At 35.5% G+C, this 15,761-nt stretch overlaps 1 protein-coding gene across 2 annotated transcripts in view; it reads left to right on the forward strand.

Annotated features, from left to right (window-relative positions):
- Positions 1-224: 224 nt before the first annotated feature.
- Positions 225-15,761, forward strand: part of LOC107719844 (arf-GAP with dual PH domain-containing protein 1) — an 18,189-nt gene continuing 2,652 nt past the window's right edge. For both annotated transcript variants that reach the window (XM_016527380.1, XM_016527389.1), the window contains exons 1-6: positions 225-478; positions 6,273-6,403; positions 7,394-7,485; positions 9,183-9,265; positions 12,601-12,713; positions 13,569-13,715. In XM_016527380.1, the coding sequence (XP_016382866.1) occupies positions 388-478; positions 6,273-6,403; positions 7,394-7,485; positions 9,183-9,265; positions 12,601-12,713; positions 13,569-13,715 (657 nt within the window). In that variant the 5' untranslated portion in view covers positions 225-387. The remainder of the gene's footprint in view (positions 479-6,272; positions 6,404-7,393; positions 7,486-9,182; positions 9,266-12,600; positions 12,714-13,568; positions 13,716-15,761) is intronic.

The raw sequence follows: 15,761 nt of genomic DNA on the forward strand, positions 1-15,761 counted from the left end.
TTTGAGTGTGTAAGCAATCGTAAAAAACTGTAAAACGGGCCACATGTTTGACATGCAGACGTTCTTCTACGATCTGAAAGCCGCCGCTAGGTGGCTCTGTATTTCCAGTCTGTTTGTGGGCAGTATAATGAGGAGGGAGGCGAGAGGATAAGACGCTGATAAATTCTCTAGAGTGAAAGGAAAGAATCTCTCTCTCTCTCTCTCTCTCTCTCTCTCTCAGAGAAAGACTATATTTTTTAGCCATTTCTATCCCATCACTAAGTGGACATACAACCCCGGGCTTCATAACTAGACGCGCCTGCAGTTATCTGGTGCTCATTTGAACGTTTTCATCGCTGCTCCATTCATCAACCTGCGGAGAGCATCGATCCGTTCCTCCGGCGAGTCATGGCGAGAGATCCCGAGCGGAGCAGCTGCCTTCTGCGCGATCTACGGCAGCGAGCCGGTAACGAGCTGTGCGCGGACTGCGGCGCTGCAGGTAAGAGCTTCTCACCTGGACAACAGAGGCTCGAGGCGCCGCACCTGCTGTGAAAGGCCCAGAGCACAGTGGGCTACACATGCTATGAAAAAATGTATGTAAAATATGATATTTTTAATCATAATAATTTTTAAAAGTATAGTTAAATATAATATGTATTTTCCCCATTAATAACATTTATTTTAATATTATTTATTTTATTTTTAGTAAATAATATTTATTTTTATTTATATTTGTGGTACATTATTAAAATAAAAACGTTTTATATAATGTAGTAAGAAAAGTTATAATAAACATATAATATAAATATTTAGTTTAATTTATATTTGTTATAATTTTATTAACATAAAATTATATATATATATATTAAGTTATAATATATAATAAATTGTGTTATATTTTTATAAAAAAATCATTTAATATGATTTATGAAATGTTTAGTTTTAATTTTAATTTGTTATTTATTATTGCATTTTAATTAAGTATATTGTAATGTCATTATATATTAGTAGAATAAAAATTAGATATATATATAGTAAGTTAAGTTATAATATATAATAAATAAAGCATATTTAATATTTTAATATGATTTGTGAAATTTGTATGTTTAATTTCTATTTGTAATATTAAGTATTTTGTAATGTCATTATATTATATTTTAAAAATAAAATAATATAAATGTGACAGTAAGTTAAGTTATATTAATATATAGCAGAACTTATAAATAATATAATAATAATTAGCATTATTAATATTTAAATTCTATGAAATATATTGTATTAAATATTTGTTATTTATATTTATTTATTGCTACAATTTCAATTATGTAATGTCATTATATTACATTGTATTGTTATATTATTTGAATAAAATTATATATAAAATATATATACATTTACATTCATGCATTTATCTTTAATTATATTATGAATTGCTCTGTATGTTTTATATAACGCGTGTAAGCTTCTCCAAAGTAATTTCATGCCAAATAAATGTTGTTTATTGCACACTTTCTTTAGCAGTGACCACATGTTTGTGTCTTCACTTCGGGGACTTCTACAGTGTCATTAAAGTGATTCAGCATTGTGTATGAAGCTACAGTCACATGTCATCATTGTGCCTCGCAGGGAAACAACATGGAGCTTTGATTGTCACTGAGCTCTTGTTTCGGGAGAAGACGTGTGTGTTTCTCATGATGTGATGATGATAATATGGTGCATTTAACCCATGCACACATGGGTGACACACAGCACTCACATTTGTAATGCGAGGTGTTAAACATGAGTTTGTGGTAGATTTGAGGGGTGTTGTCAGAGGGATGTGTGTGTGTGTGTGTGTGAGTCACAGAGAGTGAGTGACTCAGCTGTATTCTCAGGTCTTATACCTGCACAGCTCTTTTTTGAGTGTGTGTTTACTGATTTTAGGCAAGAAAATGTGAATTTGTTCAGATGCAGTGTCATACTGTACCTATTTCTCTGCATTGCAGCATTTCAGTACAGTATAACGCACACAAACGCACGCGCTTACATACACACTGTCCTATTAAGACGCTAATAATATGGTGACTCTCACAAGAGAGTTCTGGGATTTTTGCCCAGCGTTGGACGTTGGCCCATTCTGACCGTATTACGACTGCAGGCGCTTTACAGGCCAGAGGAAAACACAGCGTATAGGCCAGACAGAGCGATGAATGCGGTTTGAATGACACATGCTAGACGCTTCAGATGATTCAGGGTCAACAGGGTTAAAGTGACATCCTCAACACTTCTGTTTTCCTCACTTTTGATGTATATGTTGAATGATGGAGGACAGAGTAAGATCCAAGGGAGATGCGAACATGAGTGTTATTTTACTATCATTGACATAATATTATAGATTTTGTTAAAGGGGTCCTATTATGCTTTTTCACCTTTTCAACTTTAGCTAGTCTGTAATGTTGCTGTTTGAGCATAAAAAAGATCTGCAAAGTTACAAAGCTAAAAGTCCACTTCAAAAGGATATATTTTATTTAACAGAAATCACTTTTCAAAAACTACAACGAACGACTCGTTTGGACTACAGCGCATATTTTCCGGGATTTGTGATATCACAAATATCGACGAATGGGATGAGACCTGTTTGAGCTGCACTAGAGAAGGCAACAAGTGTTATCACTATGTCGGAGACACGCTAAGCTTTCCCAAGACAGACGAACTTAGAGTGGTTACAATCATCCGGGTTTAAATCGCGCTCAAATTGATTTGATATTGACGCAATATTTACCCTGAAGCTTGCAGGCGTCTATGGTAAAGGGGCGTGACATTTCCCGACCAGGCGCCGAATGCTGCCAATCACAACACACACTGGCCCTGCTAACCAATCACAGCACATTTCGTACCAGCTAACCAATCACAGCACATTTCCTATTTCAGAAGGCGGGCCTTCATTTGATACAGGAACTATTCGAGCCGTTCATGCCAGACTGGGGAGAGAGGTGTTGTAATAATGTAAAATATGTGAAAAATAATGTGTTTTTCGAACAACCTAGTATGAGAGCCTGTTCTAGTACACCCCCAAAACAAAACCAAGACTTTGTAAAAGAGTAATGTGTTTTTCGAACAACCTAGTATGAGAGCCTGTTCTAGTACACCCCCAAAACAAAATCAAGACTTTGTAAAAGAACATAATAGGACCCCTTTAATATTTTGAAGTAAATTTTAGTTTAGGATTTTTGGTCATTTTCATGTTTTTGTCAGATTTATGTTATTTTTACAAAATATGTCTATATTGTTTTTATTCATTTTTATGCTTTATTTAGTTTTAGTTGTTTTACTATTTCAGCTTTTTACAAATGTTTTATTTCAGTTAATGTTTATTTTATTTGAAGTAATGAATTTCTTTTATGGTTTTAGTTTTAGTTAATGATAATAACCCTGGCATTGGCTCCTACAATACTAATAACCAGTCAAAACAATAGTCGATGCAAATCACTAAAATAGCGAATATTCAAACTGCTTCTTGTTAAAGTTTTAGTAATTTTTTTGTCTATTTTGTTGTCATTTTTATTAGTTTTTGTGTAAAGTTTTTGTTAATTTATTTTAAATATTAGTTTTTGCTCTTTGTTTCAGTTTTTGTTTATTTTTTAATTACACTTATATACTTATAGTTTTATTTTATATAGATTTTATTTTATTTCGTTTGAGTTATTTTAGTCTCCAACTTAAAATAAACAAAAATGAGAATTTTTTATATTAATACAAATTTAAAGTGATACTGTATATACTACAGCATATAGCAAATCTCAACTACTTAATTGTTTATATTGTCCAAAAATGTAAAATATATTATTGCATAGCTTTAATCTGCAAAATATGACTATAAGGCATGAAAATATTAAGACATTTTAAATTATAACATCAAGATTTTCTGTAAAGCTGCTTTGAAACAATGTGCGTTGTGAAAAACGCTACACAAATCCATTTGACTTGACTTGACTTCACTAAATATTTTATGGGAATCACTTATTATCTGTTGCATAATTTCACCTTGATTTAGTTTACTTATTTATTTTTTGCCTGTCAAATTTGGCTGAATTGAGTGTGATGGATGACTTTCTCTCTTGCTCTCACACAGCACAAACACTTTTTGCCTGTATTCACACACACACAAACTCACACACACACACACACACACACACACACACACATATGTATATTTATATATATATATATATACACGACGGACATCAAATCTTTCAGAAATATGGCATACTCAGAAAAACTGAAGCCACTGAGCAACACACAGAGCGCACAATGATCTATATTCAGAAAGCTGGCGTGTTTTATGGTTTCACAGACGCTTCTCGTGGCGCGTGCAGCAGCTCAGTCTCTGCTGAAGCACACTGTTGGTGCCTGTCACTTTGGCACTCGATGAGTAAAGGTCAGAGCGTTCAGTGCACTGCCATCACACACGTCAAATCATCCAGACGCCGCTGACACTAAGACCCCGTTTACACTAGTACGCACATCTTTACACTTGTGATCTGATCACACAAGTGCAAACAGTGCACCAAATGTTTTACATTCATTTTACATTCTTTCTCGTTCAAACAATAACCTCACTGTTTTTTTGCACAATGAGTGTGTTAGACACACACTCGATTGACACAGCTTCTCATGGATTGCGTCACTTGAAGAAGTAAAAAAACCTGGCTTTCTGTTTATGCCTGCTTTGCCTCCCATGCGAGTCTCGGGCTGTTCAACTCAAGGAATTCCCAGCGTTTAGCAACACTCGCACCTGAAGTGTGTCAAACTCACAGTTTCTCTGAGCTGTTGTCTGTGCGTATAGAGAGTGCGTGTGTGTGTGAGTTGTGGGTGACATTACACACTTTCCTGTCGCCCTCGTATTGTGGGTTCACTTGCGTTTAACGTTTTATCTGAGACTAACGGGTTTATTGTTATAAATAACCTCTGTTGTGTGTATGCAGTTTTTAAACCACTTAGACCTCAGCATCAACTGTGAAGGGAAGAGAAACACACAGACCGCCCTGTTTTTAACCAGTTGTTAAAGAGGTTTTGCTGCAGTTAGTGTTCAGTATTTTGGCCTCCACAAGAGGTCTGTCTATAGATACATATAAAAATAAATGGTATAGCAATGACTTTATTGTCTGTGTGCCAGTATGCATACTATCAGAAATAGTAAGCAAGAATAGAATTAGTGCAACCTAGTGCAAATTGCCAGAGGTGCACTATTTAAATATATTGCACATGAATTTTAAAGGAATTGCTAAAATAAAATTTCTGTCATCATTTACTCACTGTTCCAAACATGTATGACGACTTCTGTAGAACAGAAAAGAGGAAATGTTAAATGTCAAAACTCCAAAAAAGTACCTTATGCAGGCAATTCATCAAAAGATGAAATGAACACTAGTGGCAGGAATACACCAACAACATTTATTGCTTTTCACACAAATAAGGACAAGTTTTTCGCACAGTTCCTTCCACAATACTATGTTATGAGCTCAAAACAGTTTTACCATAGTGCATGATTTGTAAACTAACACATTTTGATGTTTGCATCTCATAACCAGCTCCTTATATTTGGCTTTTCTGATGTAGTAAACTTGCTCGGTAGCGCACCCGGTACAGTTATCGTGGTACGGGTCACGATAAAACAGCTCAAAGACTTGTAGAAGCAAGATAACATGACATGGTTGCTTCAACAAATGTGTTTTTATCTCACGTTTGCTTTTATTAACACTATTGGTTAGGTTTAGGGTTGGATTTAGTTACGTTATTTTCAAACGCAATACAGCATTAACCTTTTAGCGCATTGCATTTCCAAACTGTCACGATATATATACAGCAATCAATGTAATGTAACATTGCCAGATTCACATTCGTCAGTTTCAGGTAAAGCCGAACATGCTTTTAGCTCCACCCCCTTGGCATTTCACTTTGAAATGGTTGTGAAACGTGTGAAAAGCAATGTAATATAATTTTGCAGAAATGTCGCCACAGACATATTTTTGTATGTGCAAAAAATAATTTGCTGGTGACTCTTTTTCATGCAATTATTAATATTATCAATGCAATGTGATGCTTAAAATAATGAGTTAGTTTAGGTTTAAACTGTGTAAATGGATATTTTAAATGCAAATTAAATGCACAAATCTTAAAATATTTTTTGCAACACACTTGAAAGTATGAGCTTCAGTCCCTTCACCAGCCAATTCATACTTCTTCTAAGTATGCAAATTGGGGATGCGCGTCAAATATTTATAAATCTTCTTCCTTCCTTCTTTCTTCCTCAGAGCCGGATTGGGTGTCTGTGACGCTGGGTGTGTTCGTGTGTCAGGGATGCTCGCTCATCCACAGAAGCATCGAAAGCCTCAGGCAGGTGAAGTCTGTGCTGCAGGACACATTTGAAGATAAAGAAATCGAGGTGAGTCACAGACGATCCACAGGCAGGTTTGTTTTTTTGGCTGAAGGCTGTTTCCTGCTCCAGGGCTGGATGTACTGCAGAAACCAGCCTTTTCTGATCTCCTGAATACCATCCAAATCTGTAGTAATCTCAAGAGCCACAGAGATTGATTGGCTCTTTGCCTATTTAAAAGATTGAGGATGCAAACCATTAGGGCTCAACATAAGCTTGGGAATCCAAAGAGAGCTGATGTTTGTGATAATCTGAACAGAGCCATCAAGTAAATGGAGCATTAAATTAAAAAGTGCTTATGAATCTTTTTCACAGACTGTGATTACACGTTTTAAGTAGTGTTATGTTTTTTATATTTTCATTTTTAAACTATCGTTTGTACATTTAGCTTTAGTGTGTATTATAAATTACATCGAATTTATACAAATTGCATCAAATTACAAAAAACGAGTTAACGCTAATGCGAGTGTGCGAGCATCTATGGAAGTGAAGGTAAAGTTGGCACCGTTTTCTCTTCTGACTGCCGTTATCAGTCTCTTTATATGTTATATTTAAACACTATTGTGGAGTTTTGATCTTGCAGTTTGAGCAAATGGGAACACAAAAAACGACTTCCGCTGCTGAAATTAAAGGAATGGTTCACCCAAAAATGAACATTTGCTGAAAATGTGCTCACCCTCAGGTCATCTAACATGTAGATGAGTTTGTTTCTTCGTCAGATTTGGAGAAATTTAGCATTGCGTCACTCGCTCACCAATGGATGCTCTGCAGTGAATGGGTGCCGTCAGAATGAGTCCATTGGGGAGCAACTGATGCAATGCTACATTTCTCCAAATCTGATGAAGAAACAAACTCATCTACATCTTGGATGGCCTGAGCGTGAGCACATTTTCAGCAAATGTTCATTTTTGGGTGAACTATTCTTTTAATAAATGCGGTAGATGTATTATTTGTTTAATATTGTGCCTATAAATCATGCATTGCATTCTATTCCTGTAGTTGATCACGTCTATGGGGAATGAAGCAGCAAAGGCCAAGTACGAACAGCAAGTTCCTCCGTTTTATCACCGTCCCTCCCACACAGACTGCAGGTAGGACTCAAACACCTTAATACTCTACAGCATCGTTTCCAAGAAAACACACTGATTGCTCTTGCCGTGCCAGGCTTGTTTCTTCCTGTTCCCTGTTGAGTGCACTTACAGTCTTGTAGCTTTAAGGCGCTGATGGTGTTTGCTTTCTTGTGGTCATTCCGTCATCAGCAGCAGCAGCAGCAGCATTGTGGGGGTTTTTGAACCGTCACACACAGACCGTCAGAGGGACTGCTTTCTCACATGGCTCGAGAATGTGGTCCAGTGATGTTGACGTTTACTTCCTTCCTGCTTGTAGGTTGCGTTTCATGATGAGTGGCACTTTGGCCAAAATATTCTGTTCGCATATGTTCACACATGCAATGTAGACATCTTTTTTATGAAAAACAAAATAAAGGCCATATTTAAATGCTAAATATGTTCGTTTTAACCATTTTTAAACTAATAATCTACACTGTAAAAAATGATTTTTCAATGTTGTAAACATACTCAAATAATATTTGTTTGATTTACAAGAAAATATTATTTCAGTCTTTCACATTTTATTCAATGTATCGCTTGGCATTTCTTTATAATTAATGGTCAAATGTAATAGAAATTTCTGAGTGAATTGTTTCTTGGTAAACCTTACACCATTTTTTCAGTGTATGAAACCTGTTTCTGCCTCAGAGTAAAAAAGGTCTTTGTGAGATCAAAAAAATAAATAAATAAAAATCACGTTATGAAATAAAGTGACATTGTGACAATTTCAAGCAATATAGTCACAACTGGGAGAAATAAACGTGAAGTTATGACGTGGCAGTTGTGAAACATACATAAGACACAACTGAAAGAAGCAAAGTCACAATTACCTTCTTATTTGTTTTACTCTCTCTGAGGCTGGTCAAATGATTGTGTGATCTTTCGCAATTTTGGAAATATGTCATTTTACAGAAGTACAATGGGTGGTTAGTGTTGATTTAAGGCTCACTGTGGTTAAAAAATGCTTTTGTTTACACCAACAAAAGACTTTTTCTCTTTCACTGTGCATGCAGTTTTTAAAGGGAATAATTCAGCCAAAAATAACAATGTGCTGAAAACGTCCTCAACCTCGGGCCATCCAAGATGTAGATGAGTTTGTTTCTTCATCAGATTTGGAGAAATGTAGCATTGCATCACTTGCTCCCCAATGAATGGGTGCCGTCAGAATGAGAGTCCAAACAGCTGATAAAAACATCACAATAATCCACACCACTCCAGTCCATCAGTTACCATTTTGTGAAGCTAAAATCTGCATGTTTGTAAGAAACATCTGCATGTTTTGGTTTGTAAACGGTGTTTGATCAGATCTCTCTCCTGATTCAGACCAGACCACTTTTTCACTTGAGGAAGCCTTATTGTGGATTCTGAACTCATATTTTAGTTAAAAATGTCTTGATGGATTTGTTTCTTACAAACACGCAGATTTTGGCTTCATAAGACATTATCCAAAGGACTGGAGTGGTGTGGATTACTTGTGGATTATTGTGATGTTTTTATCAGCTGTTTGGACTCTCATTCTGACGGCACCCATTCACTGCAGAGCATCCATTGCTGAGACACTGATGCAATGCTACATTTCTCCAAATCTGATGAAGAAACAAACTCATCTACATCTTGAATGGCCTGAGGGTCCATTAATGTAATACTGACACATGAATTGTTGTATTTGTCTTGGGCAGGATTTTGAGGGAACAGTGGATCAGAGCCAAGTATGAGAGACAGGAGTTTATACACATCGAGAAACAAGAGCCTTATTCAGCAGGTGAGAGCAGCACATGCAAACATGCATTGTGATTCCTCATGCAATTATTAGCTTTTGTTTTTGTGGGTTCATGGCACTGTGAGGTCAGTCTCATTCTCTCATTTCAGCCACATCTCTAGATGTTTATTTGTTCCTGACTATGCACACTTGACCTTGTGAGTTTTGTCTCAGAGGTCCATACTGCGTCTAACTGGGAAAGTCAGTTTCATTACCACTCAGAATATCCAGTTTCATGGCTTACAGTCTTATTTATTGGGAAGCGAGGTCTCATTGGCTGACAATGATCTCATCTTTGATACACACTGAATAGCACACATGCACGCACAAACATACATGCATCTGTGTTCTGTGTTGCATTGCATGAATTTCATTGTACTGCATGAGATTTGCTGATGTGTTTAAACATTCAAGCTGAAGTCATTTGTGTGTGTAATGGTGTTTTTGTGGTGGGTGTACAGTAAATAGCATTAGTCACACAGTGTGGCCATTTGCAATCTAATAGCATGCTGGATCCCGACAGAACTGAATGCTGGAGTATATTGTCTGGAGGCTACGGCGTGGGCATTGGTATTTTTGCAAGACTGAATTCAGTGCCGGCTTGAGACATTCTGTTTCCACCTTCCCACTCTTCCCCGCTTCATCTCTTCTTCTACCATCTCAAGTATTAAATAGTATTGAAGTAGTTTGTTTACCAATCAAAAGTTTGAGGCCAATGGGGTTTTTTCATGTTTTTGAAAGAAGACTCATTTGCTCACCAAAGCTGCATTTATTTGATCAAAATACAGTAAAAATTGTGAAAAAGTATTATGATTTAAAATAGCTATTTTCTATGTGAATATATAGTAAAGTGTAATTTATTCCTGTGATCCAAAGCTGAATTTTCAGCATCATTACTCCAGTCTTCAGTGTCACACGATCCTTCAGAAATCATTCTAATATGCTGATTTGCTGCTCAAGAAACATTTCTGATTCTTATCAATGTTGAAAACAGTTGTGCTGCCAAATATTTGCGTGGAAACGGTGATACATTTTATTTTTCAGGATTCTTTGATGAATAGAAAATTCAAAAGAAGAGAATTTATTTGAAATAGAAATTTTTGTAACATTATAAATGCCTTTAACTGTCACTTTTGATCAATTTAATGCATCTCGATTAATAAAGGTAATCATTTCTTCACAAAAAGAGAAAGAAAATAAAAACTGACCCCCAAACTATATACAGTACATACATAATTATATATAGATTTTTGTTACTATATATATAATACAATGAAATAATATAATTAAACTAGCTGTATCTTATTTTATATTGTTACTAACTGAAATAGTAATGTTTTGTACTATATTGTTTTGTACATGTTATTATATTATATTCATTATTATTATTTTAATTCAAACGTATTTATCAAATTATAAACGTATGTCTTGCATACAAATGTTTTTGCATATTCTGGACTGTTATCATGGAGAGGCAGAATCCAGACGTCTCCAACAGAAGAAGTGCTTTATAAAGAATCAAAGGCCTCTCTCATAATCTCCATATCTCTCATCTCTCGTCTCTCTCACACACATGCTCTCCTCTTCTCTCTCGCTGTCCTTTCCCCTCGTCTCCTGCAGTTTCCTGTTTGAATCAATGACGAGACGTTTCGTTACGTGTTCAATAGTGTTATTGATGGGTCATGTGGAGAGGCACGGTTATCGATTGATGAGTGAATGATTCATGAGCACTAGTGTACCAAAAAAAAAGAGAAAGCAGAGAGACAGATAGAGGCCAGTTTCTTATTAGTGCACACTAAGGTAAGCATTGCTAATGCTATTGCTTAGGGACTTTAAAACCTAAACACAAGCATTAAAGGATTAAAAAAATTTCCTGATAATTTACTCACCCCCATATCACCCAAGATATTCACATCTTTCTTTCTTCAGTCGCAAAGAAATTACGTTTTTTGAGGTAAACATGCAGGCTTTTTCTCCATAAAGTGGGTCGAAGATCCAAATTGCAGTTTCAATGCAGCTTCGAAGGGCGCTATACACGATCCCAGCTGAGAAATAAGGGTCTTATCCAGCAAAACAATCGCTCATTTTCTAAAATAAATAAATGTTTATATACTTTTAACCACAAATGCTCGTCTTGCACTAGCTCTGCGATGCGCGTCAAAGACTTTGCATTACATAGTCATGTTGGAACGGTCACACATGACGTAGATGGAAGTACCGACCCAGTGTTTACAAAGTGAATGTGCAAAGAAAGTCAAATGCCCTTTACGGACGATATCAAAGTTGGAGGAGAAATTCAGATGGAGTTCGGTACTACTTCTGCCTAAAGCGAAGTCGTGGACAAGCATCGCAGAGCTAGTGCAAGATGAGCATTTGTGGTTAAAAAGTACATCATTTTAATTTTTTTTTGGACCATTGAGGTCCATTATATGGAGAAAAATCCTGGAATGTTTTCCTCAAAACTTAATTTCTTTGCAACTGAAGAAAGAAAGGCATGAACATCTTGGATGACATGGGGGTGAGTAAATTATCAGGGATTTTTTATTCTGGAAGTGAACTAATCCTTTAAACCTCTGTCCCCTTCTAGAAAGCATTTGATTGGACAGAAATCTCTAGTGCTGGATGAGTCATCAGTCATTTTTATTGTTTTTAAAGGGGTGGTTGATTGCGACGGAAAAAATCCAGTGAACCACCCCTTTAAAGGCTTTTAAAAGTTCAGTTTATCAATGTTTTAGGAGATCATTACTATTTGTGACCCTGCAGCACAAAAGCAGTCATGAGTAGCATGGGTATATTTGTAGCAATAACCAACAATACATTGTGTGGGTCAAAATGATCAATTTTTCTTTTATGCCAAAAATCATTAGGATATTAAGTAAAGATCATGTTCCATGAAGATATTTTGTACATTTCCTACCGTAAATATTTCAAAAATGTATTTATCATTAGTGATATGCATTGCTAAGAACTTCATTTGATCAACTTTAAAGGTGATTTTCTCAATATTTTGATTTTTTTTGCACCCTCAGATTCCAGATTTTCAAATAGTTGTATCTCAGCCAAATATTGTCTTATCCTAACAAACCATACATCAATGGAAAGCTTATTTATTCAGATATATCTTACAGCTAACAGACGTGGCCTTACAAGCTACAAAACTCTTTAGCTGTCTTTAGTGTTTATTTCTTTATCTTTTTCCGTTTTGATGTTGCTCATGTATAGTAAGCTACAACTTCCTTTTTTACTAAAATATTTTAAGGATGTAGATATTCATAGACGCTATGTGGAAAACCCTTCTCCTCATGCTTTCTTTTTCACTCTCTCTCGCTCTTTTTTAGGGTACAGAGAGGGCTTTCTGTGGAAACGTGGTCGAGACAATGGGCAGTTCCTCAGTCGCAAGTTCATTCTGTCTGAACGAGAAGGAGCGCTGAAGTACTTCAACAAGCAGGACGTTAGTCTCTTCTTCTCTCTCACACGCACGCTTACTCATCTGAATGAGGAATTTATGCTGGATGTATATTTGGCAACGCTTTAGATTAGGGAACACATGTTCACCATTAATATTAAAGAATTTATTAAAGAATAATAAACTCCTAATTTGCTGCTTATTAATAGTTAGTAAGTAGTTGTTAAGTTTGGCGTCAGATTAAGGGATCTAAAATATGGTTATGCAGAATAAGACATTCATATGTGCATTATAATAAACAGCCAATATGCTAGTAATATGCATGCTAATAAGCAACTAGTTAATAGTGTTAACTAGTCTAAAGTGTTACCAAATATTTTGTATATATCTGGGTTATTATAGTTAGCTAAAACTAGAACCATGAAAATCATGATTGTTACCTAAAATAAAATATTTTAAAAAGTATATTATTTCAGCTAGTTGCCAAGGCAACATTTCTAATTTTCATTTCAAGTACTAAAATAACTACAGCCAAAACTGAAATAAAATTAATAAATACTATATATAATATACGTATATACAAAATACAAATACAAAATTACTAAAACATTTACTAAAATAACCTAAAATAACTAGAATTAAAATGAAAATTTATAACAATGTAACAACATAAATTCAAACTATTAATAAAAACTCAAATACTATCTTAATGATACTATCACAATTATAATAATTTTAGAAAGGTATTTCGAAAAAAATGATATTAAACCGAAAACAATCCCGGTCCACCGGCACTATAAAACTGTAATGTGACTCTAGGGACTTTCTGGTTGGTTCTCAAAATGTTTTGTAGTCCAGAAAGCTTGCGTTTATAGCTGAGATATTTATTTTATCTTCCAGGCAAAAGAACCAAAGGCCATAATGAGGATTCAAACCCTAAATGCTACTTTCCAGCCGGCTAAAATAGGAAACCCCTGCGGCCTGCAGATCACCTATCTGAGAGACAACAGCACCAGGAATATCTTTGTGTACCATGAGGACAGTAAGGTATCAGGCCCATCAAATTCCCTCGCTTGTGCTCGTGAATGTTTCAGATTGTACATCTGCCAGATGCTTTTCTCCAAAGTAACACAGTTTATCAATAGACGACAGTACAGTCACTGTCTCTCTCAAGGTCGGATCTTGAAATGTTTCAGTGCATAACCGTCATTGCATTCAGCCTTTATTCAGACTCTTATTATTCAAAAGAGTCAGTTTGATATGATTGCATTTAATTTCTTCCCCTGAGGCCCACTTATAATGTTTCTTGCTCCCAAACGGGTCATATTTGAGTTTTTCATGACCATTTTCCACGCTCTGACTAACCGGTATAATTAAATTGCCTGTTTTTAATGTTTGGCCTTTAAGACTTCCATAGAAATGTAAATGTGAAATGAACGAGAGTCCTTACTGAGATGGGTTGAAAATGATCATTTAAATGCCCTGTTCCTCAAAAACAGCCTGTTTGCTACAATTTGCTACAGTCTACAATTACAGTGTGTCATATATTTGACAAAGTTTACACATATCTTACTTTTTTTGTTAGGCGTATACCAACTCGAATAACGATATGCTCTTCACAGGGTTAATATTGTTTACTAAAATTAAAACGGAAACTAAAATCAAAACCATAAAGAATTCATTATTTGCTAGTTACCATGGTGACATTTCTCATTTTAATTTACTTTGGAAAAAAACAAACTGAAAAAAGACAAAAACAATAGAGACATATACCAAAAAACAACAACAATAACAACTAAAAATGACAAAAACACACAACAAAATTACTAAAACTTTAATTAAAAATGAAAATAGAAAAATAAAAACTGATCTAAAATAACAGTATCTCAATTATACTAAAATAGCGTAGCTTTTCCCCTTGGTGCTTAATATTAAAAAATAACAATAATGATATTGAGCCTCCTATAGAGCCCCAAGTTTCTATGCAATATACATTTTTTTTTCTAAATATACAGGTAAGTTGTGTTTTTATCACCTGAAATGCACTGCCTATTATATTTCTAAATCAATTTATATAATACAAACACAAAACATGCTCAAAGCCACACATTTGTATTGATGCTGAATGAGAGATACAAGAGTTTATTTGCATGTTGCATTTCCCACAAACCACTAGTTTCGGTTTGACTTTAAATAAATTTGTTTAGATTTAAATAATAGAAAAATTGTTTATATATATATATATATATATGTGTGTGTGTGTGTGTGCGTGTGTGTATGTGTGTGTGTGTGTGCATGCTGCTCTCGCCAACTCTATCTTCATCCGGCATACAAATGAAAAGCCAAAGCTAAGAGGTTTACACATGGATGATCAGCAGCTCATCTCATTGACATTGGGAGAATATTAAAACGGGTCTTATTGGGGAAGTAAAAAATATATAGATATAAAAAATATATATTTTCACTGTGTGTATATATATATATATATATATATACATACAGTGAAAATATATATTTTTTATATCTATATATTTTTTACTTCCCCAATAAGACCCGTTTTAATATTCTCCCAATGTCAATGAGATGAGCTGCTGATCATCCATGTGTAAACCTCTTAGCTTTGGCTTTTCATTTGTATGCCGGATGAAGATAGAGTTGGCGAGAGCAGCATGCTGGGGTATTGGGGTCAAGCGTTGGTCAGTACAGCGCTTCTACCACAAACATCAGTGCTTTGAGCTGTAAAAACGCTCTTCCTCTTTCACCACAAACAGTACCTGTGTGCTTTATCACAAACATGAATATTTATCATTCCTTAGAAAGAGGAACAGCATGAACTTGATCTACTGGAGGATCAGCACTGCTTTGGCTCTCAGAAGAGATGAAGAGATAGTTTCTGGCTGCGGTTGAGGTGGAGCTGTAATGTCATTTGTGGAGGTCATTTGTGCAGTTATTGCATCATAAAGCATCCTCTGCTGGCTGCAGAGAAACACTGCAAAATCTGCCTGTAGTCCTCATTGTGTGTGTGTGTGCGTGCGTGCGTGCGTGTGCGTGTGTGTGCGTGTGTGTGTGTGTGTGCGTGCACACACACACACA

Source organism: Sinocyclocheilus rhinocerous, unplaced genomic scaffold (assembly GCF_001515625.1).
Source record: "Sinocyclocheilus rhinocerous isolate Xijiao unplaced genomic scaffold, SAMN03320098_v1.1 scaffold792, whole genome shotgun sequence".
Taxonomy (NCBI): domain Eukaryota; kingdom Metazoa; phylum Chordata; class Actinopteri; order Cypriniformes; family Cyprinidae; genus Sinocyclocheilus; species Sinocyclocheilus rhinocerous.